The 27,412-nt window shown below is 38.7% G+C and overlaps 2 protein-coding genes across 4 annotated transcripts in view; one reads left to right on the top strand and one right to left on the bottom strand.

The window, feature by feature from the left end:
* Positions 1–4,101, top strand: part of tyr (tyrosinase) — a 94,279-nt gene extending 90,178 nt beyond the window's left edge. Inside the window, exon 5 of the mRNA XM_043691552.2 lies at positions 3,036–4,101. Coding sequence (XP_043547487.1) covers positions 3,036–3,265 — 230 coding nt within the window. The 3' untranslated portion in view covers positions 3,266–4,101. The remainder of the gene's footprint in view (positions 1–3,035) is intronic.
* An 11,976-nt stretch (positions 4,102–16,077) lies between these two features.
* nox4 (NADPH oxidase 4) overlaps positions 16,078–27,412 on the bottom strand; it is a 172,901-nt gene continuing 161,566 nt past the window's right edge. For all 3 annotated transcript variants that reach the window (XM_043691547.2, XM_087988033.1, XM_043691549.2), the window contains one exon: positions 16,078–18,652. In XM_043691547.2, the coding sequence (XP_043547482.2) occupies positions 18,532–18,652 (121 nt within the window). In that variant the 3' untranslated portion in view covers positions 16,078–18,531. The remainder of the gene's footprint in view (positions 18,653–27,412) is intronic.

Here is a 27,412-nt window from a genome sequence, read left to right as displayed (position 1 = left end):
GAGGGGTGGTGGGGTCTGTTTGGAGGTGGCGGAAATGTCGGCAGATGATTTGGTTTATGCGAAGGTTGGTAGGGTGGAAGGTGAGCACCAGGGGCGTTCTGTCCTTGTTGCGGTTGGAGGGGTTGGGTCTGAGGGCGGAGGTGCGGGATGTGGATGAGATGCGTTGGAGGGCATCTTTAACCACGTGGGAAGGGAAATTGCGGTCTCTAAAGAAGGAGGCCATCTGGTGTGTTCTATGGTGGAACTGCTCCTCCTGGGTCTCGTTCAACATTGAGATCATCTTTTTTTATGGACTTCACAAACAGAATAGTGAGATGCTCACTAGACACTGCAAGTTACCTACTGACAAGGATTATTGCTTGTTAAACATGTCACTAACACCCCAATGCACCTCATTACTATTCAGAGTCCCATTTTACCAAATTTGCCAAACAATCTCGTGTCAAGAAAACTCAACCATGGAAACTGGTGCGAGTACTTCATAGACTCAGGTAATCATTTGGTCGAATGATGTTTGAATTACCTCCATGTTGGAAACCAGGCACCAATACTTCAGGGCACTCTCCATGAGCATTGGTTATTCACACTTCCTGTCCATGGACTTTGGCGTGTGACATGACAACCTTTAACAACCCTCCATGAAGAAATCTGATCTACCTGCAAGACACTCTAACACAATGTCACATTATGGATTCACTGGCAACTATCATTGTAATGATACAGCAAGAACTACACTCAGGGACATGCACACAACTCATGGAACAGGTTGCACCTCTGACTTATCCACTTGCTCTCATTGTGCTCACTAATTCTGAGCATTCCTGAATGCTCTCAATATCCATGCCTTCCCATGCATTTTAGCAATTTGCTCCTTCAGCCAAAGAGATAAAACCTCATATCGCTTATGTCTTGCCTTGCCATCTAGCATAGACACAAACCTAAGAAACTTGTCACAATTGTTCACAAATCTCAGTAGAGTCCCTACACAGTAAATCAAGAGCAACCTCTGATACCAGCTTTGGCTCTGCTCAGTATGGTCGGAGTCAGGTTATATGGACACTTTTTATTCTATTATGGGTGGTTCTCCTCATAGCTGTCTCTCATTCTAAGTATTACAGGAGATGAAAATAGATGGCAGTGCTTTCGTTGCTGCAGGTGGGGAAGTTTCCCATGGAAGTGAATATGTAGCACAGAGGGTATACAGGATTGGTGCTACCTAGGATTGAGGTGGGTGAGAGTCCATGAGAAAAATCTTACAGGTGTTAATGAGAGTGGCAGATCATGGGCCTTGATGGCAGGTGCAGCAGAAATAGACTGAGGTAAAGGTATTGAAGAAGGTGGTAGGACTTACCTGGTGGAGCAGAAAGAACATTGAATTTCTTCCTTCAGTGCTCGGCATTCCTCTCCACACCTGAGGGTGCTTTACCCAAGGTGGCAACCTCAACAGGTTGGTATGATCTGGTGTAGTGGTCTCCACTTTTGGTCCTGGAAGATGAGCTCCCATGTTGGTGCCACCCAAACCAGCAGGACTCCAGGATCACAAAGCCATGTGGCAATTTTCTATTGACTGCATTTTTGGGCAAATATCAGAAACAGTGCAGGGCAGCTCGAGACTATTGGCACGAGAGGATTTTAAACATGTTGCAGGCACAACAGATACCAGTGAATTTTGGATATCCACAATGTGGCATGTGGTTCCAAGAATAACACACGGTGTGGAAATTGGACATGTTATGAGTTGGACAGTTAATTAATATGGTACATTTGGTAAAGCTATGGTGAGAAAACTTGCTAGGCCTTGTGGTGGGAACATCTCCAAAAATGCAATGAAAATTGATCTTAGCCATATAAAAAGTGTGATTCAGTCCAATATATTTCATTTGCGATTAATAGCATCAGTAGTAAATGCTTTATTAATATGCTATTGCTTCAATGTTTTGTGAAGTAGATTATGTTGCATCACTAAATTCACAAAGCTCCATGTTCAGCTAGTTCATTCAAATGTATTCCCAGTGCTACAGGAGGTGAACTATTTGAGAAAACAAGGTGCTTTTGAAAATTATGCAAGTATGTACCATAATCTAGGGTTAGGTAACAGGTCTTAAGGGCAAAGATAATGAGCTAATTAATACATTTTGACATTAAATGTTATGCTAATTGCACAGTAATTCAGTACAAATTCTACAGACAGGGAAACATTGAAGAAATAATTGAACTGTGAAGAGGATAGTATAAAAGTTCAGTAGGACATAGACAGGTTGGTGGAATGGACAGGCAAGTGGTAGATAAAATTCAATGCAGAACACTAAAGTGATACATTTTGGTAGAACATCATTTAGCAAGAGAACAAAATAAAGTGTCCAGGGATGCAGGAGCAGAGGCACTTTAGAATATATCAATAAGTCATTGAAAGTGGCAGGACAGGTTGAGAGAATGGTTCTAAGCTTTATGAACTGTGACAGAGTGCACGTTAAACTTGGACAAAACATTGGTTTGGTAAAACATGAATATTGGGTCCAGTTCTGAATATCATATTTTGGAGAGATATGACAGCATTAGAGAAAAGTGCAGGAGAGATTAACTAGAATGGCTCCAGGGATGAGAAATCTAGATGTTTTAAAGAAGTTGGGACTGTCTTCCTTGGATATGAGAAGGCTGAGAGGAAGTTATTGAAGTACATGGAACAATTGGGAACAAGAGGACAGAGATTTAAAGTAATTAGCAAAAGAAACAATTCCCTATGAGGAGAAATAATTACCCATGCAGCAAATAGTTAAAGTTTAGAATGCACTTTCTGAAAACATAGTAGAGGAAGGTTTGATGCGAAATTGATTATTGATAAAGAAAGAAGATGCAGAGTTGCAGAAACAAGGTGGGAGATGGGACTAGCTGTATTGCTCATTCAAATAGCAGATGCAGGCATAGTTGACCAAATGGCCTTGTTCTATGCTATACTATTTCTCAATGTTCTGTGAAAGTTTGTCTTCAACTGATTTTTTAAAAACATATTCTTTAATCTCCCTTGTATTTTTCAGTACCACCTTCGATTCAGGAAATTCTGAGTCCCTATCTTCATGAAGCCCAGCGGATTTGGCCTTGGCTGCTGAGTGCTGCAGTGGTTGGCTGCTTAGTGACAACCCTATTTAAGTGTGCTGTTACACAGGCATGTCAGAAGAAGAAGAAGAAACAAGGCTCCATCTTTGAGGAGAGGCAGCCTTTGCTCAGTGATGATGAGTACCAGAGTACCTACCAAACAGCTATGTGAACTGTCAGTTCAACATTGACTACTGATGAATATAAAAATGTTAATTATAAAATGACAATTATAATCTAATGCAACAGAAAAAAACAACATAATGCACTGACCCTCAACCCACAAACCCTGTCTTAAATACAGAACAACAGCTTTGTCTGCTCAGAAAACTGAAACAACCCAGTACCTCCTCATAACATTGCTGCATAATCTTTCCCATTATGTTTGTCTCTTGTGTGACTCCATTGGGCCAGATTTTCTGATAGCAGACAATCTAAAGACATTAGCCATCAGTTGGACTTACCTTTGAATATTTAGGATTTTGACATAGCAATAGGATAGATTGGATTTTTCTCTCACTCAAAAGATGCTCTGCATTTGTGCAATTAAGTACTTATCAAATGTCCATATCATTTACGTGCATGAGAATTCCCATCATCTCACAGCAAATTAAAAATTGAAATCAACTAATTAGAACCCACCGACTTCCTGAAGCAAATATATAAATTGGATTCACTGATAGGTGAATATCTTATTGCAGAGAGGATTCCAGGGGAAATTAGATAAATAAAGTGTACAATGGAGTATTCCCAAATGGGAAATAAATGGGAATATTACTCTTTTTCTGTTGTTCTGACAGAGTATTAAATGAATATTAAAAACTTCACTAAAATAATATTGAAATATATAGTTCCTGACTGAAAAGCTTTGAAGAATCGGATAGCTCTCCAAAATCAAGTGTGGGGGTCAAGATTCGAGATTACTCCAAGTTCAAAATGATGAAGGCAAAATGTAAACTTTATGCAGAATGTTAACTATAATGATTATGGCACACAACTGAATATTAATGTCCTGCTGAGTGGTTGTATGTCTCATCCAGATTTTCTTTTGGGGGGGGGGGGGTCTGTCAAATTCATTCTTCCACTACTTAAAGACAAGGTACATTCTGGCTAGGGAGAGTGAAAGATCAAATGAGAGTAAGGAGGGGTTCCTAACACTGCTAAACCCATGTTCATTTGCTCATGAATGATAAGATATTAACTAGAACATCAGGATCAGAAATGGCAAGTCATATACTGAATCAGTGTTACACATTGACATCATGATCTGCCTACCCTGCAGATTTCGTGGGCACTCATGTAATGCTCAAGCTAACACTATCAACTATGTGGGAGCTGGGCTTAACTCTCAGGCTTCCCCCACCCCAGCATAAATGTTATCTAAATTAAACTCTACCTGCCACTCCTCAGCCCATTGGCCCATCTGATCAAGGTCCTGTTGCACTCAGATAATTTTCTTAACTTTTCACTACACCACGTACTTTGGTTTCATCTGAAAACTAACTAACCATACCTCCTATATTCATATCCAAATCATTTATATAAATGTCAAAAGGCAGTGGATCCAGTGCTGATCCTTGTGGCACACCACTGGCCTTCAGTCTGAACAACTACCACTACCCTCTGTCTCCTAACTTCAAACCAATTTTGTTTCCAGTTGGCTAGCTCTGTGTGGATGCCATCTGATCTAACCTTACTAACCAGTCTACCAGCAGGATCTCGTCAAATGCATTGCTAAAGTCTATAGAGACAATGTCTACCACTCCGCCTTCATCAGTCGTCTTTGTCACCTCTTCAAGATACTCTATCTAAAGTTTGCAAGACATGATTTCCCATGTACAAAACCATGTTGATTATCCCTAATCAGTTCTTGCCTTTTCAAATGCATGTAAATCCTGTCCCTCAGGATGGCTCCAACAACCTACCCACCACTGATGTAAGGCTAAACAAACTATAGTTCCCTGGCATTTCCTTACAGTTTTTCTTAAATAATTACACCACATTAGCCAACCTCCGGTTTTCCAACACCTCACCAGTGGCTGTTGATGATACGCCTATACACTGTATTTCCTAACTGGTCCTCAGGCAACTCTCCTGACATGACCTGTCACCCATTTAATTGTGGCTTGAATGAGCAGGCTGTAGGTGCATGGCTGATGGTACTGTGTCCTATCTTGCAGATCTGCCAAATTGTTTTACTGCTCACAGTGGCCTGCAAAATACAGCCCTCAGTTCTGTATTCCCACAATTCAAGACATACATGCAATTTTTCTCCAAAACTCATCATAGCATTGCAAAATTTACAGTGGCCCGATGGATCAACAAATAGCATTGCTACCTCACAATGCCGGGGACTTGGGTTCAATTCCACCCTCGGATGACTGTTTCTTGAGTTTGCACATTCTCCCTGTGACTGCATAGGGTTCCTCTGGATGTTCCAGTTTCCTCCCAAAAGGCAAAGATGTGCAGATTAGGTAGACTGGCCATGTTAAATTGCTCAGAGTTGTTCAAGCTATGTGGATAAGCCATGGGAAGTATAGGGTTTGGGTGGGATGCTCTTCAGAGGGTCAGTGTGGATTTGATGGGCCTAATGGACTGAATCCATGCTGCAGGGATTCTATGATTCTATAGAAACTACAAGCATAATGAGATCAAATATTGCTGATCTATCTAGTACCCTTAATGAATAGAATAAATTGGACACTGGAATGAACAACTCCTGGTAGAATAATCCATGCCAACACTACAATTAGCAACACCTTAAATGTTCATGGTGACTTAAGTTCTTAATGATTTTGTATTCTCAATTCAAAGTATGACATTATCTTTTAACTATACTAAAATTCTTTTATTTTCTGTAAAATTGCTGTTCTGCTTCGAGCACATAAAAGTGTAAACGCATTATTAATGTATCAGCTTTGAGTGTAACCGGGCAGCTAATACTATCAGCATAGATAGACTTGCACTTGAACATTTAATTCATTTTGCACAACAAAATTGTTGAAAGTGCAGTCTAATAATGGGTCAGCCAGGAAACTGATATCTGGGACCAACTCAGCAGGGCAAGTGATAAGTCTTAACAAATCAGACTGGAGGACTAGAAAGTAAGTAAGGATGAATTCATGTTCAGGCAGAGAAAGACAAGTAAAAGGAAAAAATGTGCTGAAGTAGAACAGAGAAAGATGCAGAAAGGTAATGTTAAATGAGATATATCTTATAATTTCAACAATTAAAATCTAAATAAATTAGACTCTTTGTAATTGTTATGTTTTTCGTATCAGACAGATTGACAAACAATACTTATTGCATTATTATTGGGTTAAACAGTAACAGAGAAAGTGATGGAGTTTTTATTTGACAAGCTACCAATAGAGCGGTACAACTTCAATAGGTTTTGAATATTTGAACTGATTGCCTGACATTGTTGTTTTCCTCTTTATACTGAAATAATCGTGAGCAGTATTAGCTTCACTTTTATTTTGGCAGGGAAATCTCCAGTAAATTATTGGACAGAAAAATGTTACCTTCAGAACAAAAATTTATATAATTGTTACCAGTAAAAATCCAATGTTTAAATTGCACAACTTAGAGGTGCTAAACATTAACATATTTTAATGAATGCAGAAATAATAGTTTCAGCATATAGCTTAAAGATGGAGCACATCTCAAACACATTAACAAAGCTCATGTAATACTAAAGTAAATTAATTCAGTTTTTCATGTTTTTAATTGGTAATGATTGTCTTGCTAATTGTCACAACAGATGGATTATTTGTTTTATGATTGATAATCATTGTATTATTTCATTTTTTAAAAGGATCAGTAGAGTAAGATAGTAATTATTAAGAGTATGATTGCAATATGCAGGAAGAAAAAAAGAGATTAAAAATAATAAGTCAATTTAAAACATGCATTTGTGCTTACGTAGTATTTGAAACAAAATAGATAAATTAGCAGTACAAATTGTGCAAAATATGTACGATCTAGTGTCCATTATTGAGAAGTGGCTGCAGGTAGACCGAAATTGACAACTGAATATTGAAGTGTTTATGACATTCAGAAAGGACAGGTAGCTAGGAGAGAGTGGAGGAGTGGCTCTGTTAACAATGATTAATTGTTTACAATTAATACAATAGAGAGGGAATACCTAAATTCAGGAAACCAGAAAACAGAAGCAGTCTGAATTGAAATAAGGAATGATAAAGGCAAGATGTTATTTGTGGGAGTTATGTACAGGCCCCCTAACAGAAACCATATAGTAGCACAGGGTATCAAGGAAGAAATAATGGGAGCTTAATGAAAACATAGTGATTATCATGGGGATTTCACCCTCCAAAAACACCATAAAAATGAGGTGGGAAGAAGTAATCTAGATAGGGGATTAAATGAATGTTTTCTTGACACCTTCTTTGATCAGCATAATATGACATCAATCTGAGATGAGGCTATACTAGACCTGGTTTGGCCAATGATATGTGATAATTACTGACCTCATAGTGAAAGCACTCCCAAATAGCAATGACCATAACATGAATGAATTTTACATAAATAATACGGGAGAGAAGTATGGATCCAAGACTATTATTTTTGAACTTAAAGAAGGGCCACTATAAAGTCATGAAAGCAAAGCTAATGAATTGACTAGTTAGAACAAGGCATAGGTCAACAGTGATGCAGTGGTAAACTTTTAACGGAATGTTCCAGAAAGTGCAGAATAAATACATTCCAACAAATAAAAAAAATCCTAGGACTGGACCTACTAACTGTGGTCAACTAAAGTAGTCAAAGAGAGTGTGAAACTGAAAGGTAAGAAATACAATTGTACAAAGATAGGTGGCAGGTCAGAAGATTCAACAGAATATTTTAAAAACAGCATAGAATTACTGAAACATTAACAACAGAAAATTAAAGCATGAGAGCAAGGTAGCTAAAAATATAAAAACAGGTAGGAAAATTTCTTCAAATATTTTAAAACGAAAGAGTTAACAAATTAAATGTTAGTCCTTTAGAAAATGGGCCTGGAGAATGAGTAATGAAGGATAAGAAGACAGCAGAGAAATGAAAGCATATTTTGCATTACCTGTTTCTAGACAGAGCACATTTAATATCCCGGAAATAGTACAAATCAGGAATTGAAAGGAAGAGAGGAACTCCAGAAAATTACAATTATCAAGGAAGTATTAGTGAGTAAATTGTTGGAACTACAAGTTTACAAGTCCCTAGGTTTTGACAGATTTCATATAAATGATTTGGATGAAGGGACCAAAAGTTTGGTGTTTAGTTTGCTAATGGCAGAAAGGTAGGTAGGAAAGTCAGTTCTGAAGAGGACAAAAGGAGCCTATAAAGGAATATAAATAAAGTGAGTGGGAAAAGATCTTGAAAATGAGGTATAATGTGGGAAAATATTAAATTGTCTACTTTGCCAAAAAGAACAAAAAAGCATATTAGCTAAATGTTGAGAGGTTGCAGAGCTCCAAAATGCAGATTTCTGGGTGCCTTAGTGCATGATTTGCAAAATGTTCATATGCAGGTTCCACAAGTAATTGGTAAAACCAATCAAATGTTGTGTCTTATTGCAAGGAAAATTGAATGCAAGAATAGGGAGGTTATGCTTCAGTTATGCACAGGTGACCACATCTGAAGTACTGTGTGTAGAACTAGTCACCACACCTGTGGAAGGAATATGCTCTGGAAACAGTGGATTGCCAATGAGGAACAGCTAGACAGGTTAGGCTTGTATCGTCTGGAGTTTAAAAAATGGAGAGATAACTTGATTGAAACATATAAAATCTTGAAGGAACTTTATGGGGTGAATGTGGAAAGGATGCTTCCTCTTGTGAGAAGATCTCAAACTAGTGGATCATTGTTTTAAAGTTTAAAGACATTTAAGACAGAGCGGAGGAAAGAAACTTTCTCCCAGTGGTCTGAATGTTTTTGGAATTCCTTTGCTTGAAAGGTAGCGAATGCAGAACATTATATATTTCTAAGGCAAAAGTAGGTAGATAATTGAAAGGGATGAAAATTATTGGGAGTATACATGCAGTGTTGAGATTCAAATCAGATCAGCCATAATCTTAATGAATGAAGTGGCTTACTTTTGTTCCTTGTTCATGTGCTGCATACAGAGAGGCATTGTACCAATCTAATTACCCCAACTTTCCATTAAGCTAGTAAAATTATGAATAAAAAAATGCCAGAATGTTGTTGAAGAGAACTGTTGTTTGGTACAAAACTTAATAACAAATTGTCAAACCACAACAGCATTTAGGAAATAATATACAAGCATACTGGAAAATGTTTCTTGTAGAAGTTCATTCATTTTTGTCTTTGCTTATATACTGTACTGAACAAAATTCTGGAATATTTCAGTTTACTTCTGATTGATATCCCACTGTTTGCCCTCTGTAAACATGAGGCCATCCAGAAATGTGCAGTCTTTGAACTCAGAGCTTTTCACTCCTTTACTTGCTGATCTCCCATTCAAGCAACATGCTGACTTTGAAATTCCCATCCTTGTTTGCAAATCCTTCCATGGTTTAGCCCTCCCCATCTGCACAACTCTCCAAGATATAGTGCCTCTTTCATTTTGGCCTCTTGTGAATTTCCAATTGTAATCATTCCACCATTGGTGTTCATGCTTTCATGCATAGGCCCCAAGTTATGGAATACCCACCTCACATCTCTCTACTTCACCTTCATGGTTTAAGACATTTAAGAAATGTACCTCTTTAATCAAGCTTTTGGTTATCTGATCTAATATCTCCTTGTGTGGTTTGAATCATGTTTTGATTGATAATGCTCCTGTGAAGCATCTTGTAACTTTTCATTATGTTAAATGCACGAAATACAAGTTCTCAGTTCTTGGTATACGCAAAGTAAGGTACATAGCATTAGATTCTAATTAATATTTAGTGCCAATTAAAGATTGCCATAGAGAATCAAAATGAGGAGAACATCCCAATGTAATTTGTAATAGAAACTCATCTTTCATAAATCAGTGGAAAAGTGAAATAGGCTGCAAGGGCTATATATGTATTGGAAAATGCTATCTTTCATGGTAATGATAACAATGAACAAGCATCCAATTTTAACTTTGAATAGGCAAGCTTACTATTTGTACATAAAATTATGAAATGTTCTGCATATTTCAAAAAATATTCCATTGTAACTACAAAAATCTTGAATTATCAGAAACATCTGTGCTTTTTTCACTGTATAGTATATATAATGTTACTCAGATATTACAGAAGCTTGTTCACAAAAAAAGCAGCCTTCTAATAAACCAGAAGAGTTCAGCATTGTGATGCTGTTTTCTTTGCATAAGTATATTGATTCGTGAACCTAACCTAAACATATAACCACACTTCTTTGATATAATTGTGTCAAAATCCTAAACTTACTATTGTGCAACACCATCAGTTCAAAAGGAAGATTCTCTCATTTTGAGGAAATTTAAAATTGCCAATGAATAGTGCAGCATCACCTATTTTTCCAATTTCTTTTCAAGGTCATCTCTAAAACTAATAGTTAAGTTACTATGAATCTAAATGAGGTAGATTCTATGGCTCTGAGCTACCTTTCAGATGAATGAGATTGCATTTTAGCATGTACTTCAAAATCTTTAAACTTGAGTTATTTATGTTAATGGTTTGGTTTATTCTACATCATTTCCTTTGCGTAATAAACTTATATTTTATTGTTAAAACTAATAGACAACATTGTGAATCACTATTTCAGTGAAAGACCACCTTGTTAAACCAAAAAAAAAATCTATCAAGCCAAATTTCAGTCTGGAATCGGACTTATCCAACAATATCTGCTACCTTAATTAAATTATTCTGGGCTGACTTTGAAAAATAACACAAAGATAGGACTATTTCAGAAATACTACATCACCATCTTTAACACAACACCTTTAACATAGTAAAACATTCCAAAGTAATTCAAAGGAACATGGTTAAAATCTAACATCAAGCTACATGAAGCAATATTTGGTCAGATTTTGAAGTAACATATTAAAAGGAGAGAATGGTAGAGAGGATTTTGGATGGAATTTTAAAACAGTAAAAAAACTAAACATTTACCTATAGAAATAATGTATTATTGGAGAGGAAGCATTGTAGAATTATTATTCTCTAAACAAAAAGATGTATCTGGACTGCACTTTGCATTCCCTTCAATTCAAATTGCTGCTGGATTGGTTCTATGAATCACAAGAAGGTTACATTTCCGATGGTAATATCACTAATTTGTATGGTTTTATTATCAGTTTACACTTTAATCTGGTTTAATACATTGTTCTTTACTGCATTTTCAAACAACTTACTTAAAGGAAACAACTGCTCATTTAAAAAAAAGTGCAATGCCTGCATCTGGCTTGTGAATTCATTTCTTACAACCGTTACCACTTGTGCCCAAAATTAAAAAGTATATTATTGGCAGTAAAGTGCTTTGTTTATCCTGAGTTCTTGAAACCCACAATATAAATGCAAATAATGTTGTTTATACATTGAAAATAAAAGTTATGAGCTGGATTTTCACTACTTGGGTCAATTGCTTGCACCTTGATTTAAAGCCAACCAAATGCAGTTTTCACATTGGGATAGAGATATGGGGAGAGTGTGGCTAGCATCAGGTGTGCTAGCCTGAGAAACAGATCTCAAGCAGTCCCTGGAGTGGGCAGGAACCAAGCTGAACTGGCTTGGAAGAAAACTTTCCAATTGGAATAAAAGCAGTCAGGCACACTAATGCTTACCTCACACACTGTCACAGCCTCTCCACACACTAACGTCTCTTTCAACACTCCATGCTAATTCATGTGCCCCAGTCACTCTCCATTGCCCTTCACCTTCTGCCTGACTATTCAATAACAACTCATGCTCCTTCCAAGCCCATTCACAACTTATAAAACCAATGAACATTATAACAGTAAGTGTGGATCTGTTTGAAAAATAAACACAAAATTGAAAAATTTCTTTAAAAAGTTAGTAAACAAACAAAAATATCTAGGCTTCCATCTCTTCATCTATCTGCTCTCTGCAGGAACTCTGTTTTGACCAGTGAGACAATAACTTTGCTTAACTGACATTTTTAAATGGCTAGGTTAAGGTTTTTTTTCTGCAAATTCTTTCATCAATGTCTCAATACTAATTTGGACAAGATCTAGAGACAAGAAGAATTTGAGGCCTCTGTTAATGATAATTAATAGGTCTGTTTGATTGAAACTTGTATAAAGTTGTAGGAACAACACTTTTCAAAGAATATATCGAAATGAAAGTTATTTCTGCTGTATTTGCCATTTTTATCAGATAGCTCATTTATAAAGTACATAGTGCATGCTACGCAAACAGAAATGGAGGACCATGGGTTTTATGGGAAGTATAAGGTGCCATGATGAGAACTGAAAATGATAAGTTGGCACTGAATTAACAGAGTGTACAAGGGGCATGCACAGTGGCAGGGTTGAGCAGGGGTGGGGTATGGATAAAACCTTTTGAACTTATTTTTCCAAGAGATTCTCAAGTTCAATTTATGATTAATGACTTGTCTGAAGTGCTGTGAATTATGCGTCATGGGGGAGCTGGCCTGACTTTATGAAAATGAAGGAGAATTAGGAGATGCCTATTCCTGTAATGAAGCTTTGCAGTTTGAAGTTGCTAACCCTACCCATACATCATGCTGACAAAATATTGTCTGGATGAGACTATATGACTTGCTGGACAAAAATGTTCCCTCCCTAATATGGCGTAAACATTGAAAATTTGGGAAAATATAGTGAGAACGAAAACATCAATTTTGATGATGTTTTCCAATTTTTCTCAAGTTATATTTTCCTCAATCTTGCTATTGAATAGCAAATACCTCATTTCCTACATTTGCATCTCATTAATAACCCAACTTGTTCCATTTCAATGCAGTTCCCCATTCCCCACTTCTTATCCAGAAACTAAATGGCACCAATTTCCAACATGAAAGCCAGAACTGTTTGTTTTTCAGGGCCTTCACCCGACCTCAACTCCCTATGTTTATATAATGCTTCTAATCTCCTGTCCTTCCTGAGAAACTAGATAGAACAAATTCTTAACAGATAAGTCAGAGTGGGTACTTGGCAGCTGCAACTTACTGGTTGCTTGACTCAACCATCATTTAATCGTGTCTTCATCACAATGTCCCTCCATGCTCCAGGGTCATCATTATCCTCAATCCTTGATCCACAGAAGTTAGCAGCAGCAAACTAACAGCCTCACCACATCATCATGCTTGTTCTCAGACCAACACATACATGTAAATATCCTACTCTGAAACTCAGTGACACCGACGACTTGCATGCTTCTTCCAGATCACTTTGCATGCAGAGACAAATACATCAAATCAACTTCCACAGTGTGAATTTTAAGGCTCTTAGCTGGCTTTTATATTGCTCACTCAGTTTGCACTTACTTGGAGTCTGCAAGTTTCTGTATTTTGCTTTGATTTTTTAATCACAGAGGGAAACATAGACAACTTGTTATGGTAGTAAGCGCTAAATCTAAAAGGGTTGGACATGTCACTGTACAATACTGGGCTATGTCAACATCACAGCAGCAGCATGTGCCAGCAGGTTTTGTCGCAATAAAACCACATGCACTTCAAGCAAATGGTCGTATGTGAAAGTCAAACAGCAGCAACCCTTGTGGGGTCAAGGGGGACTACAATCATTATGGGGGCTCATCTGATTCCAGTCTAGGAGATTGGACATGGTTATTTAGATGCTTAGTCCACCTAGATTTCTGGGATCTGTGTCCTTTCAGTCCAGGGATTAGGAGACAGTCAATCCTGCAGATCCAAGTGCAACCAGTCCCAGGATTAAAAGGTAAGACAGTCAGGTGACGGGGAAACATCAGTCTGGCTGTTGGGCCAATTTTTCCATGATGAGACAAAAGGAATGCTGTAAATTGACACAAGAGTGTTTAATAGTGATGCAGGAGCAGAAGAGGTAGGGAGGTGTCCCCACTAGGAAGTAGGAAGTGCAAAGGACAGGAAGACTTAGCAGTTTGGAAGAATGAGATGGTTTAAGAGATTTTGCACGAACATAATGCATGCAATACTGAGGAGCTGTAGCTCAAGAATTTTAGTTGCATGGCACTTCACTTAGTGTTTTTGGGGATCTGCCCTTCCACAGTGAGATAAATGCAGAGTTAGAGTAAATGGAGGTCTTGTAAGAGAGGTAGCAAAAACAAGATGGTAGCACTAGACTTTTGGAGCACAAAAGATCATTAACATTTTTCCTGCACTTTCTAAAGTGTGCTCCTTTTAACCTGGGACATAGAATTAACCTAAGCCAGTATTTAGCTGCAGGGTGACCACCTTTGGCAGTCAGCAGGAAATCTGACTACTCTTCACTCCATTACCATATCCACCAACATCTCCATGTCCCAATCAGCAAAGTGAGTGCATGCTTTGCTTTCTGTGTCATGTCCTCACTGATAGTTGGGCAGGCAATTATCTCACTGTGGAAGGGCAGATCCCCAAAAACACTAAGTGAAGTGCCATGCAACTATGATAGGGTTGGGGTTACCTAACAGTGCAATCCAGGAACTGCCCCTCCATAGTGCAGTATTGCCCAATAATCAGTGAGAATATGATTATAATCAGTGATGATAGCCCTAAGGTTAACCTTAACCTTGCACAATGAAGGCTGGAAGGTCCTCACCATGGTTTCTGACTTTCTTGCCATGCATTTGCATGAGAATTGTGTAATGAGCCCAGGTGCATTACATATCGCACCAAAAAACTTAGCTTTCTGTAATGGTGCTAAAATTCCAGTAGATGGTAATGTTTCAATAAACCTTGATATTTCAATTTGCTATGTAATGCAATCTTTCAAATCAAATTTAAACTAAATGTAATTTTTTTCACTTGACAATTAGAAGTATGTGAAAATTATATTCAATAAAAGAAATAAAGTTTTTGCACTTTATTATATATGGAACAAATGTTTCTGTACTATTTTTGAACGGATAGTGGGTTTGAGTTATCTTCAGTCAATAGATAAAATAATATTGTAAATAAGAAAGCTATAATCCACAATGTATGAAAGTTGTGCCAGAGAAGTTTCAACATGATTTTATTCCTATCCCTAAATATATTCAAGCTGTTTTTGGTTTTGGAACATAAAGAAGTTAATAATGTCTTTCAAAATAGTTCTCGAGTATGAGTGCTAACCAAAAGACATTTACAACGTGATTCAGAATCGAAGTTTATATCAGTCAAAAGGAGTCTATAAAAGGGATATTGGTAGATTAAATAAATAGGCAAAAATCTGGCAGATGGAGTATAATGTGGGAAGATGTGAACTTGCCCACTTTACCAAGAAGAATAGAAAAGCAATGTATTATTTAAATAGACAGAGATTGTACCTGAAGATAGGGAGAATGCTCTGAATTTCCTGTTGCATAAATTGTAATAGGTTAGCAAGTAGATGCAGCATGGGATTAGGAAGGCAAATGGAATATTGGCATTTATTGCAAGGGGAAGTGAATATATGTTTTGACAGAGTTCTACAAGGCATTGGTAAGACCACATCTAGAGCACTGTGCAAAGTTTAGGTTTCCTCATTTAAAGAACATAATTGACTGCTCAGAGAAGGTTCACTTGACTACTTCCTGGAATGAAGGTGCTATGAGGAAAGACTGGATACATTAAGCCTGAAGCTTTTGAAGTTTGGAAGAATTAGAGATTAAGGAAACATGGAAGGTCCCACAAGATGGACGCCAAAGTGTCTATTGTCAACTATGTCTTTCAGGGACTTTGCCATGTATTTGTTTATTGTCATTCAGTTGCTCTCAATTTACTTCTTAATATTTCCCTTTTGGGCAGATCTGCACTTTATTCAATCATTCTAATATTCCTGAGAAAAAAAATCTTAAGTCCATGTTTAATTTTTATGACTTCCACTGAAGAATAACATCCACAGCTACATATTGGCCATGTTGCCTCCTGCCCTGAGATTATAACGATTTTAATATGTACTATGATTATTATACACTTCATGTAATAACACTTTAATAACTATTACTCAAGTATAGAGTACAAAACAATGCATGTACAACAACACCTAGCATATCTTTCAATGATGGTTGCTAACAAATGTTAGTTCTGCCCAATTATCTTTCAAAGATTAAAGGACTGTGGTTCATTACAATACTTAATGTCTACACATTTACTCACAGTGTAACATGCAGATCTGATATAATACCAGGTGAACAAAAACATAAACATTACACAAAATTGGTGTTGAAGTGGAATGAATACAAGGTCTAATGTGGAAAAATACATTTACTATCAATATTACTAAGTCGGATACAAATCTTGATAGGAAAGTCCAGAAAATATCTGGTCTTCACTCCACCATTGTGACTTTATGTTGTGATATACAAAGAATTGCGCACAGAGTAAGGTTCATAGGAAACAGAGTGAGTCATAGGAAACACCAATATATTTTTGTCACTTGTCCAAACCAGTGTTAATTGAGGATGTAGCATTGGATTATTGTAAAGACTAACTAAACTTCCTAATTTAAAATCAAACGTGGACATTACTATAATTTGGCTCCCACAAACTCTTTCCCATTGTCTTCTGAATAATTCAAAAATGACCAGCAATATAAAAATGGACAACAGTAATTATTGTTAGGATGATTAAGTAATTCTAGCTACAAAGCATTTTATTTGATTGATGTCTAATGTAGCAACATCTGGTTAGAAAGTCAAATGTTAACTTTTTGGTGTTGAGCTCTTTGTTTTGTGCTGGACAGTTGTGAGAGACTGTAAACAATCTACAACAAAACTCCCCACTGAGCTTCAGCCTATGAACTGACTGGTGTCTTGTTGATATGTAAAAATTGTCACACAACATGGTTTCCATAAGAGAGGAATTGCATTTATTCTATTTTATCGGATTCTCAGAAGGTGAAGGAGTGGTAATCTCTGTAGTTGTACAAAACAACTTTCCAGAACTGTGCCCAGAATAAATGTTATTGGAAGGAACTAAGTTAGTCAGTAGATAAAATACAGGTTGTGAAGTGTTTGTCCCACCAATCAAATCATTGTGCATGTTATAAGCCACATAGACACTTTAGCTGAGCACAAATGTTAAGGACGGTCCCCTATGAATTTGTATTTGAATTTGCTGCTTCATTTTTTTTCCCTTAGGTATCCTAATGTCAGACCTTTACCAAAAGACTATTTAGAAAACGCATTTCAAGGTCTCTGCCAAAACTGTCAGTCAACCAGCTAACAGGATTTGTAAAGGAGTAGGTCAGCCTACCTTTCTCTTTACATTACAAGATTTTTGCTTCTTTATGAATGACAGACAGCTTGGATATAAAGCTTCTGAAACAACCTATAAATTTAATACTGTCTGGCACAGGGTATTAGTGCATTAAAGCAGTGCACTACAATATGATCAATGCTTCTGCATATTCAGAATGCATCCAAAAATTTCTGTTGTTGAACTTGTTTGGGTCTGATGCAGTAAATTAATAGGGCAAAAATTATTCAAAATTTACCACTGGCTCAGTCTTTTAAATTACATTCGTTTTACAAAATAATCTACTTAACATCTATTCTCCTGGAAAGAACTCTAATCAACAGACTTCTGATTATTCTGCAAAAGGCATCATTGGTATTGATAGGGGTCAGTAATATTGGAAGCTACCTGGTCTGATTGTAACAAATCAAATTTGCATTATACTAAAACAATGTCAGATGCTGGAGATGTGAAATAAAACCAAGGCAATATCTGTGGGGAGAAAGCAGCATTAATGTTTATAATCCAGTGACAGTTCATCAGCATCACATTTACAAGTGTATTATCATGGTTATGTCTTATTTTTTTTCTGAAAAACTCTTTTCTTCCCAGCCACCCTATTAATATAATAAATATGTTTTAATATCCAGTTCTTGGAAATATAAATGATGAAAAGGCACTTTGCTTCTCAGCCAGTTACAGAAAACTACACTAATTAAGGTAGTATGGGGAAGTAATTGGTACACAGAAGCCTGGACTGTTTCGATATTTCAGAGTAGAACAGCCAATTTTCCCATCACCATATGTCAAAATTGAGTTCTGCAGATACATGTAAGTTCTTTTATAAGAAATAGATTTATGAAAATGGCAACAACACTTCAAACCTTACATAAAATTGTTCTAATAGAAATAAAATACCTGGTATACAACCACTGATATTAGAAAAATACCAGTTGATGAACTGACTTTGACAAACCCAATACATAAACTGGTACCTCTGCCACACCGACTATTGAATTAGCATTGATTCAATATGTTCACTCTTTGGTGATTAGAGATTGTATAAGGCGCATCCTGCTGATTATCATATCAGCAAATAATTGCACTTCAAGCTTTCATGTCAGATTTTTTTTTGTTCCTTATTGATCTTCAGGAGAAAGATTCTTTATTGTACTCAAATTGTGTTCCATGTGAACAGATTTTGTTGCTGAGTTTGTGCAGTTCCTTGGAGAGCTTGTTAGGCCCACAGCAAAAAACGCCAACACATTTTCTGTCACAAAGGAAGAAAAAATAGTAGGTGACATTTAGAATGATTTCTCAGAATAATATGATACTTTAACTGGATAATAATATTAATAGTTGCAAATTAGTAGAAGATATATTTTTGTAACATTTTACTGTATCTTATTAGCTCAAGCCAAGCAATCATCTGCCAGTTATGATGGAAGCAAATCTTTGAAACATCATTTCAAAACATACATTTATCCCCTTTTCCACTGTTCATTGAGGAGTTTTGCAACTGCCAGTTTTCTGCACAAATGATAAAATGTACCCCCAAATATTAAAATCATCAAAAATAAACACTTCCTTGTGCATTCATCTGTGAAAGTTTATTTTCTTTAAAACAGGTTAATGCCGCTGTTAAAATATTAGAAAGAAACATTTCGAAGACTTGTGCTAAAACACATACTTCCTAGACTAAATTTCAGGCCCAAGTCTTTACTATAAATTATGAACAACTCCTCTGAAAATAATTGCATCTAACTTTATCAGTGGTAATACTTAATGGTTTTTGAGGCATCTGTCTCTCAGAGAATCAAAATTTGGGCATGCAGTGATTGGAAAGAGAGTCAGGTGGATCTCATTGACTGAGAGTTTCTTGATTGGGGCTTTTAAATTGAGCCAATCAAGGAGCCCTAGCTGACAAAAATAAACAGGAGATTACTTTAGAGCCCGGGTGTCCTTGGAGAAGGAGCACGCGGTGTCGACCAACACCCTGGAGTTGTTCAGGGAGAGGTGGGCGCCGCAGGGAGTGGAGTGCATCATTTCTCCCTCCAATTCTATTTTGATTTAGTCCCTACCCTCCCCTTCACTGTTTTGATCACACAGCACTAAGAAAAAAAAAATAAACAGGAGATTACGTTAGAGCCCGGGTGTCCTTGGAGGAGGAGCATGCTGTGTCCACCAACAGCCTGGAGTTGTTCAGGGAGAGGTGGGTGCCGCAGGGAGTGGAGTGCATTATTTCTCCCTCCAATTCTATTTTGATTTAGTCCCTACCCTCCCCTTCACTGTTTTGATCACACAGCACTGCCCTTTGATGTGAAGGGCAGTGTTTGTCACTGGCCACCCGGGTGTTTTCCTATCTTCCTGGTGGTGGAAATTGAATAAAGATTTGTGCACTTTGTGTCTTTCACTGTGTCTCACACCTGCACACACACACCATGGGTGCTGGGGGAAAAAAAAAAGCACTACTGCACTTAGGTGGTAGTGTGGGGGTTAAAAAAGAAAGAACAAAAATATATATATATAAAAACAGGGGATAAAAAAAGGAAAAAAAAATAAATAAACAGGAGATTACGTTAGAGCCCGGGTGTCCTTGGAGGAGGAGCATGCTGTGTCCACCAACACCCTGGAGTTGTTCAGGGAGAGGTGGGCACCGCAGGGAGTGGAGTGCATTATTTCCCCCTCCAACTCTATTTTGATTTAGTCCCTACCCTCCCCTTCACTGTTTGATCACACAACATTGCCTTTTGTGTAGGGCACTGCTTGTCACTGGTCACTTGAGCGTTTCCTTTCTTCCTGGTGGTGGAAACTGAATTTTTAAAAAAAAATGAGAAACAGGAGATTTCAGCTTGTGTCTTTCACTTGTCTCACACCTGCACACACAACAGGGGAGAATAAGCACTACTGCTGTTAGACGGGGATAAAATAATAGAAAGAAAAGAAAAAAATTAAACAGGAGTTTTCACTGTGTCTCACACTTGCATGCACACAACATTGGTGCTGGCAAATAAATAAGTATTACCGCAGTTAGGTGGTAGTGTGGGGGTAAAAATAGAAAAAAACAGGAGTGCATCATGGGTTCTATTCACTCAGAGCTGGATCTGAGGGAGCTGGACCAGTGTGTGTGGAAAAAAAAACAAACAGGAGATTTCACTGTGTCTCACACTTGCACGCACACAACATGGGTGCTGGGGAAAAATAAGCACTACCCCAGTTAGGCGGTAGTGTGGGGGTAAAGGAAAAAAAAAGAAAAAAATGAACAGGAGTGTCTCTGTTCACAGAGTTGGCTCTGAGGGAGCTAGATCAGTGTCGAGGAGTAAAGGACTCTGCTCTTAAAAAAAAACACAAGTGTCTTTTTGATCACGCATCATTGCCCTTTGATGAGAAGGGCACTGCTAGTCACTGGCCACTTGGGTGTTTCCTTCTTTTCTGGTGATGGAATATAAATAAAGATTTACACACTTATTGTTCTTCACTGTTTCCAAAAATGAAAAAGTAGTAAAAGAAAAATTAAAAAAAAAAAGGAGATTCAGAGAGTCTACTCATTTCAGAAACTGGCTTTGAGCTGACTGGTCAGCCGGTTACACAATTAATCCCACATACAAAACAGTCTCTCAGCATCTCACTCATGGTTAACACAAGATCACATGCTTCTGCTGGTCATCTTAACTTCATAAAAAATCCCCATACAGTGCACATGTAAATAAAGGGTGACTCAGTGATGATATACAGCTTCTGTGCAGTTGTTTCAGAGGCGACAAGTGAAAATAGTTTGCTCCAGAAGAAACTTTGCTCACGACAGGTGTCTTTGAAATGTGGGAAGCATTTATGGCATCATGCTTTTATTTGGAATGCTTGGCACATTTGATCCTGCCATCGAAGACTGGGCGCAGTATGAGAGAAGAATGCATTTTTTTTCAGGCAAATTACTTAGGGGTAGATGAAAAGCAACCATTAAATCTTCCAACTACTTGCAGACCTGCAGCATTTTCAGTTATTAGGACCCTACATTTTCCTGAGGCACCAGTTATTAAAACCTTTCAAGAGTTGACAGATTTAGTTAAGGCATATGACGACCCCAAGCCACATTATCAGGACTTTTGACGAAATTAAGAGGATTAGCAGAAGCATGTGATTTTGGGTTAACCCTAAATGAGATGCTGAGAGACCTTTTAAAATGTTGGATTACTTTTATAATCATGCAAAAGTGCCCACCAGCTGAAGTCTAACTGGACTTCAAACAGGCTCTACAACTGGCTTTGTCCTTAGAAAATGCATACAATTATAAGTTGGAATACCATCCAGGAGTCCAAGTAGCAAATGTAGATGCCTTGAGCCACTTTCCACTGGCAGATACATCACTGGTGGTGCCTACCTTGTAGAATCCTTTCTGGTTTTAAACTTTCTGGATGCCCTTCCAGTTACCACTGAAAATATCAGATTGTAGTCACAAAAAAATCCAGTCCTGGCAAAACTAAAACAGCTAGTGGTGATGGGGGAAATAAAAGGGCCTTCACAACCAGAATGGAAACCTTTCTGGACCCAAGCAAGACCAAATCACTGTTGAGGATAGCACATTATTATGGGGAACATGAGTGATTGACCAGAAAGGTCACTACCAGCTACTGGTTGAACCCCACCAGAGTCATCCAGGGATTTCCAAGATTAAAATGCTGGCAAGAACGTACGTCTGGTGGCCAGGACTGAATACCAACAAAGCTGCATTGGTGGGCCAGTGCCCAGAGTGCCAGCAAGAACAAACATTACCACCAGCTGCACCCCCACATTCATGGGAATGGCTGGGTAAACACTGGATGCGGTTACGTCAAATCCCTACAGTTTGGAAACAGGCCATTTGGGCCAACAAGTCCAGACCAATCCTCCAATAAGTATCCCACCCAGACCCATTCTCTGACCCTATTACTCCACATTTCCCCTAACCAATGCACCTAGCTTACACATCTCTAAACACTATGGGCAATTTAGCATGGCCAATCCACCTAACCAGCACATCTTTTGACTTTGGGAGGAACCCGGAAGAAACCCACACAGAAAAGGGAAGAATGGGCAAACTCCCTAAATATCACAAACTTGAAGGTGCTGAAGTCTTTTGCAAGCATCTGCCGAGGGTATATCACCCGTGATTCTAGTAGTGGTGGGATTTGAACTCATGACTCGATAGAGATGCGAGCTTAAATCCAGAGCCTTAGACCGTTTGGCCACACTATCACATACATGTTGAATATGCCAGTACTTCCATGATTGTGGGTGCCCATTCAAAGTGGTTGGATGTTCATAGCATTCATTCAGCAAACTCAGGAATGATAACTGAAAAGCTGCAAGCATGCGCAATACAAAGACTTCTGGAAGTATTGGTCACAGACAATGGGATGTTGTTTGGCAGCAGGGATTTTGAACCTTTCCCAAAGTCAAATGGTATGCAGCATGTTCAGACAGCTCCACACCAACCATCATCTAATGATCTGGTGGAAAGAGCATTCCAAACATTACTGGCAGACTTAAAGAAACAGCTTGACACAGAATTCAGAAACAGTTGAGGAAAAAGAACTAGGGTGACCTTTAACGAGGCTTTCACATAATACCAACTGTCCCGGTTCCTGTTTGATTATAGGACCGCCCCTTATACAACTACAGGGATAGCTCCAGCAGAGTTGCTGATGTGGAGAAGACTCCTCACCAGGTTAAACTTGATATTCCTGGACCTGGGTTATGGCAGAGGCAGGGGATAAAACAGGAATGCCAATGGTGGCCTCATGCTTCTTCTAAATGAGAGAGACAGTTCACTTCAGCCGATGAAGTTTGTTCTCGAAAGCAGAGAAATGGGCCTGCATAGGTATGAGGTGAGGTCGACATGAGGTCAGGTCCTGTGACATACAAAGTATGGGTAAGTGAGGCGGCCTTGAACAAACATGTGGATCACCAGAAAGGTTGTTATCCTGCAAAAGGGACAGGGGCAAAAAATACCCAGCCTCTCAGAATAGCCAGAAAGACCACAGGTTCTACCCCTCTGTCTAGCATTGAAGAAACCTCAGAGTCTGCGATGGATGCCACCTCAAGATTGTTACTGCTTGAAGAGGAGGAAACTCTCCACAGAAGCTCCGGACATGAGAGACAGGTTACAGTCCAGTACGTGAGAAACTGTACTTGGGCTAAAATATCCCAGGGGAAGCTACTAAAAAAGGATGGGCCTATATCCCTTGGGGAAGGTGGGTTGGTGGGGGGGAGAATAGTATTTGAAACAAGGGTCAGATGGATCTCATTGACTTTGAGATCTTTGATTGGGATTGTTAACCTGAACCAATCGGGGAGCCCTGGCTGACAGAAAGTTTCCTCACTCCAGAGACAGGTTCTGACCAGCCAGCTCTGAGCCCATGTACTGTACACATGTAAATACACAGTGACTTGGTGACAGGATACCCGCACCTGTGCAGTTATTTCAGAGCATGAAGAAAAAGAATCCTGAACACAACTTAAAAACCGATTCTGGAATTTGAAAGCTGTCAACAGAATTCAGAAACAGTTTAGGAAAAAAAACTAAGGTGATCTTTTACAAGGCCAATTAGGTACTCCAGAAAGAAAAAAAGTGCAATGACATAATTCAAAACTTTAATATAAATTACATGACACTTTATATGAACAGAACATTCTACACAAATAAAATCCCAAAGATAGATCTTTTTAAAGCCAAAGATAATCACGAGGATGCTGCAGAAGTTGTTAGAATATTGGAAATAGGCCATTATGTTGTCCATTTTTAAAGAGGTGTTAACAAATAAGAAACAAGAACAAGCCGAGGTTTACAACAACTGCAAATCCTATCAGATCGAATGGATCGGTTGGAGAGACAGTTAGAGGCAATGAGGAATTTACAACAGCAAGGGGGTGTGATGGATGGCAGTTATAAGAAGGGGAAAAGTTGCAGATACAGTCACATGGATGGGTTAACTCTAGGAAAGGTAAGAGAAGTAGGCAGGTAGCACAGGAGTCTTCTGTGGCTATCCCCATTTCAAACAAGTATGCTGTTTTAGAAAATGTAGGGGACGATGGATTCTCAGGGAAATGTAGCACGAACAACCAAGTTTCTGGTATTGAGACTGGCTCTAATGCAATGAGGGGTACGCTGGGTTCCAAGAGATTAATTGTCTTGGGTTGGAGGCACAGACAGATGTTTCTGTGGCTGGCAGCAAAAAATCAGAATGGTGTGTGGCCTCCCTGGTGCCAGTATCAAGGATGTCTCAGAGGTTGCAGAATGTTCTCACGGCGGAGAGGGCCCAGCAGGAGGTCATTGTACACATTGCAGCCAATGACACAGGAAGGGAAAAGGATGAGATTTGGAAAGGAGAATACAGAGAGTTAGGCAGAAATTTAAAAAGGGGGTCCTCGAGATAGTAATATCTGAATTACTTCCAGTGCTGCGAACTAGTGAGGGCAGAAATAGGAGGATAGAGCAGATGAATGCATGGCTAAGGAGCTGTGTATCGGAGAAAGATTCACATTTTTGGATCATTGAAATCTCTTTTGGGGTAGAAGTGACCTGTACAAGAAGGACCAATTGCACCTGAATTGGAGGGGGACTAATATACTGGCAGGGAAATTTGCTACAGCTGCTTGGGAAGATTTAAACTAGTCTGGGGGTGGGGGGCAGGGAGATAGATTGATATCTTTCCTCACTGACACTGGTACAGTTGAGAAAACATGCGAGTCAACTAGTCAGGGCGGACAGGGACAAAGCAGAGAGCAAGGTAGGACTGATAAATTAAACTGTATTTATTTCAATGCAAGAGGCCTAACAGGGAAGGCAGATGAACTCAGGGCATGGTGAGGAACATGGGACTGGGATATCATAGCAATTACAGAAACATGGCTTAGGGATGGGCAGGACTAGCAGCTTAATGTTCCAGAATACAAATGCTACAGGAAGGATAGAAAGGGAGGCGAGAGAGGAGGGGGGAGTGGCGTTTTTGATAAGGTAAAGCATTACAGCTGTACAGAGGGAGGATATTCCCGGAAATACATTCAGTGAAGTTATTTGGATTGAACTGAGAAATAAGAAAGGGAAATTCACCTTATTGGGATTGTTTTATAGATGCCCTAATAGTCAGTGGGAAATTGAGAAACAAATTTGTAAGGAGATCTCAGTTATCTGTAAGAATGGTAGGGTGGTTATGGTAGGGAATTTTAACTTTCCAAACAAAGGCTGGGACTGCCATAGTGTTAAGATTTTAGATGGAGAGGAATTTGTTAATTGTGCACAAGAAAATTCTGATTCAGTATGTGGATGTACCTACTAAAGAAGGTGCAAAACTTGACTTACTCTTGGGAAATAAGGCAGGGCAGGTGACTGTGGTGTCAGTGGGGGAACACTTTGGGGCCAGCGACCATAATTCTATTAGCTTTAAGATAGTGATGGAAAAGGATAGACCAGATCTAACGGTTGAAGTTCTAAATTGGAGAAAGGCCAATTTTGACAGTATTAGGCAAGAACTTTCAAAAGCTGACTGGTGGCAGATGTTCGCAGGTAGAGGGACGCTGGAAAATGGGAAGCCTTCAGAAATGAGATAACGAGAGTCCGGAGACAATATATTCCTGTCAGGGTGAAAGGAAAGATTGGTAGGTATAGGGAATGCTGGATGATGAAAAAAATTGAGGGTTTGGTTAAGAAAAAGAAAGAAGCATATGTCGGGTATAGGAGTGAATCCTTAGAAGAGTATAAAGGATGTAGAAGTATACTTAAGAGGGAAATCAGGAGGGCAAAAAGGGGACATGAGATAGCTTTGGTAAATAGTGTGAAGGATAATCCAAAGGGTTTTTATAAATACATTAAGGACAAAAGGTTAACCAGGGAGAGAATAGGGTTCCTCAAAGATCAGCAAGGTGGCCTTTGTGTGGAGCCGCAAGAGATGGGACAGATGCGAAACGAGTACTCTGCATCAGTGTTTATTGGGGAAAAGGACATAGAAGATATAGAATGTGGGGAAATAGATGGTGATATGTTGAAAAATGTCCATACTACAGAGTAGGAAGTGCCAGATGTCTTGAAATGCTTAAAAGTGGATAAATCCCCAGGACCTGATGAAGTGTATCCTAGAACTCTTAGAAGTTACAGAAGTGATTGCAGGGCCCCATGCGGAGATATTTGTATCATTGATAGTCACAGGTGAGGTGCCGGAAGACTGCAGGTTGGCTAACAGGGTGGCACTGTAAGAAAAGAGGTAAAAACAAGCCAAGGAACTACAGGCTGGTGAGCCTAATGTTGATAGCGGACAAGTTGTTGGAGGGAATCCTGAGTAACAGGACGTACATGTATTTGGAAAGGCAAGGACTGATTAGGGATAGTCAACATGACTTTGTGCTTGGGAAATCATGACTCACAAACTTGGTTGAATTTTTTGAAGAAGTAACAAAGAGGATTGATGAGGGCAGAGCAGTGGACATGATCTAGGTGGACTTCAGTAAGGCGTTCAACAAGGTTTCCATGGGACACCAGTTAGCAAGGTTAGATCTCATGGAATACAGGGAGAACTAGCCATTTGGATACAGAACTGGCTCAAAGGTAGAAGACAGAGGGTGGTGGTGGAGGGTTGTTTTTCAGACTGGAGGCCTGTCAACAGTGGAGTGCCACAAGGATCACTGCTGGGTCCACTACTTTTTGTCATTTATATAAATGATTTGGATGTGATCACAGGAGGTATAGTTAGTAAGTTTGCAGATGACACCAAAATTGGAGGTGTCGTGGAAAGCGAAGAAGGTTACCTCAGATTATAGCAGGACCTTAATCACATCGGTTAATGGGCTGAAGAGTGGCAGATGGAGTTTAATTTCGATAAATGTGAGGTGCTGCATTTTGGGAAAGCAAATGAGAAGGGAAAGCATGAGTGTTGCTGAACAAAGAGACCTTGGAGTGCAGGTTCATAGATCCTTCAAAGTAGAGTCGCAGGTAGATAGGATAGTGAAGAAGGCGTTTGGTATGCTTTCCTTTATTGGTCAAAGAGTATTGAGTATAGGA

The sequence above is a fragment of the Chiloscyllium plagiosum genome, unplaced genomic scaffold (genome assembly GCF_037043375.1).
Source record: "Chiloscyllium plagiosum isolate Xiang-an unplaced genomic scaffold, Cpla_swu_hap1 HiC_scaffold_6, whole genome shotgun sequence".
NCBI classification, from domain to species: Eukaryota; Metazoa; Chordata; class Chondrichthyes; order Orectolobiformes; family Hemiscylliidae; genus Chiloscyllium; species Chiloscyllium plagiosum.
Note: the sequence above shows the minus strand (reverse complement) of the source record. Positions and strands in the feature narration are given on the sequence as shown.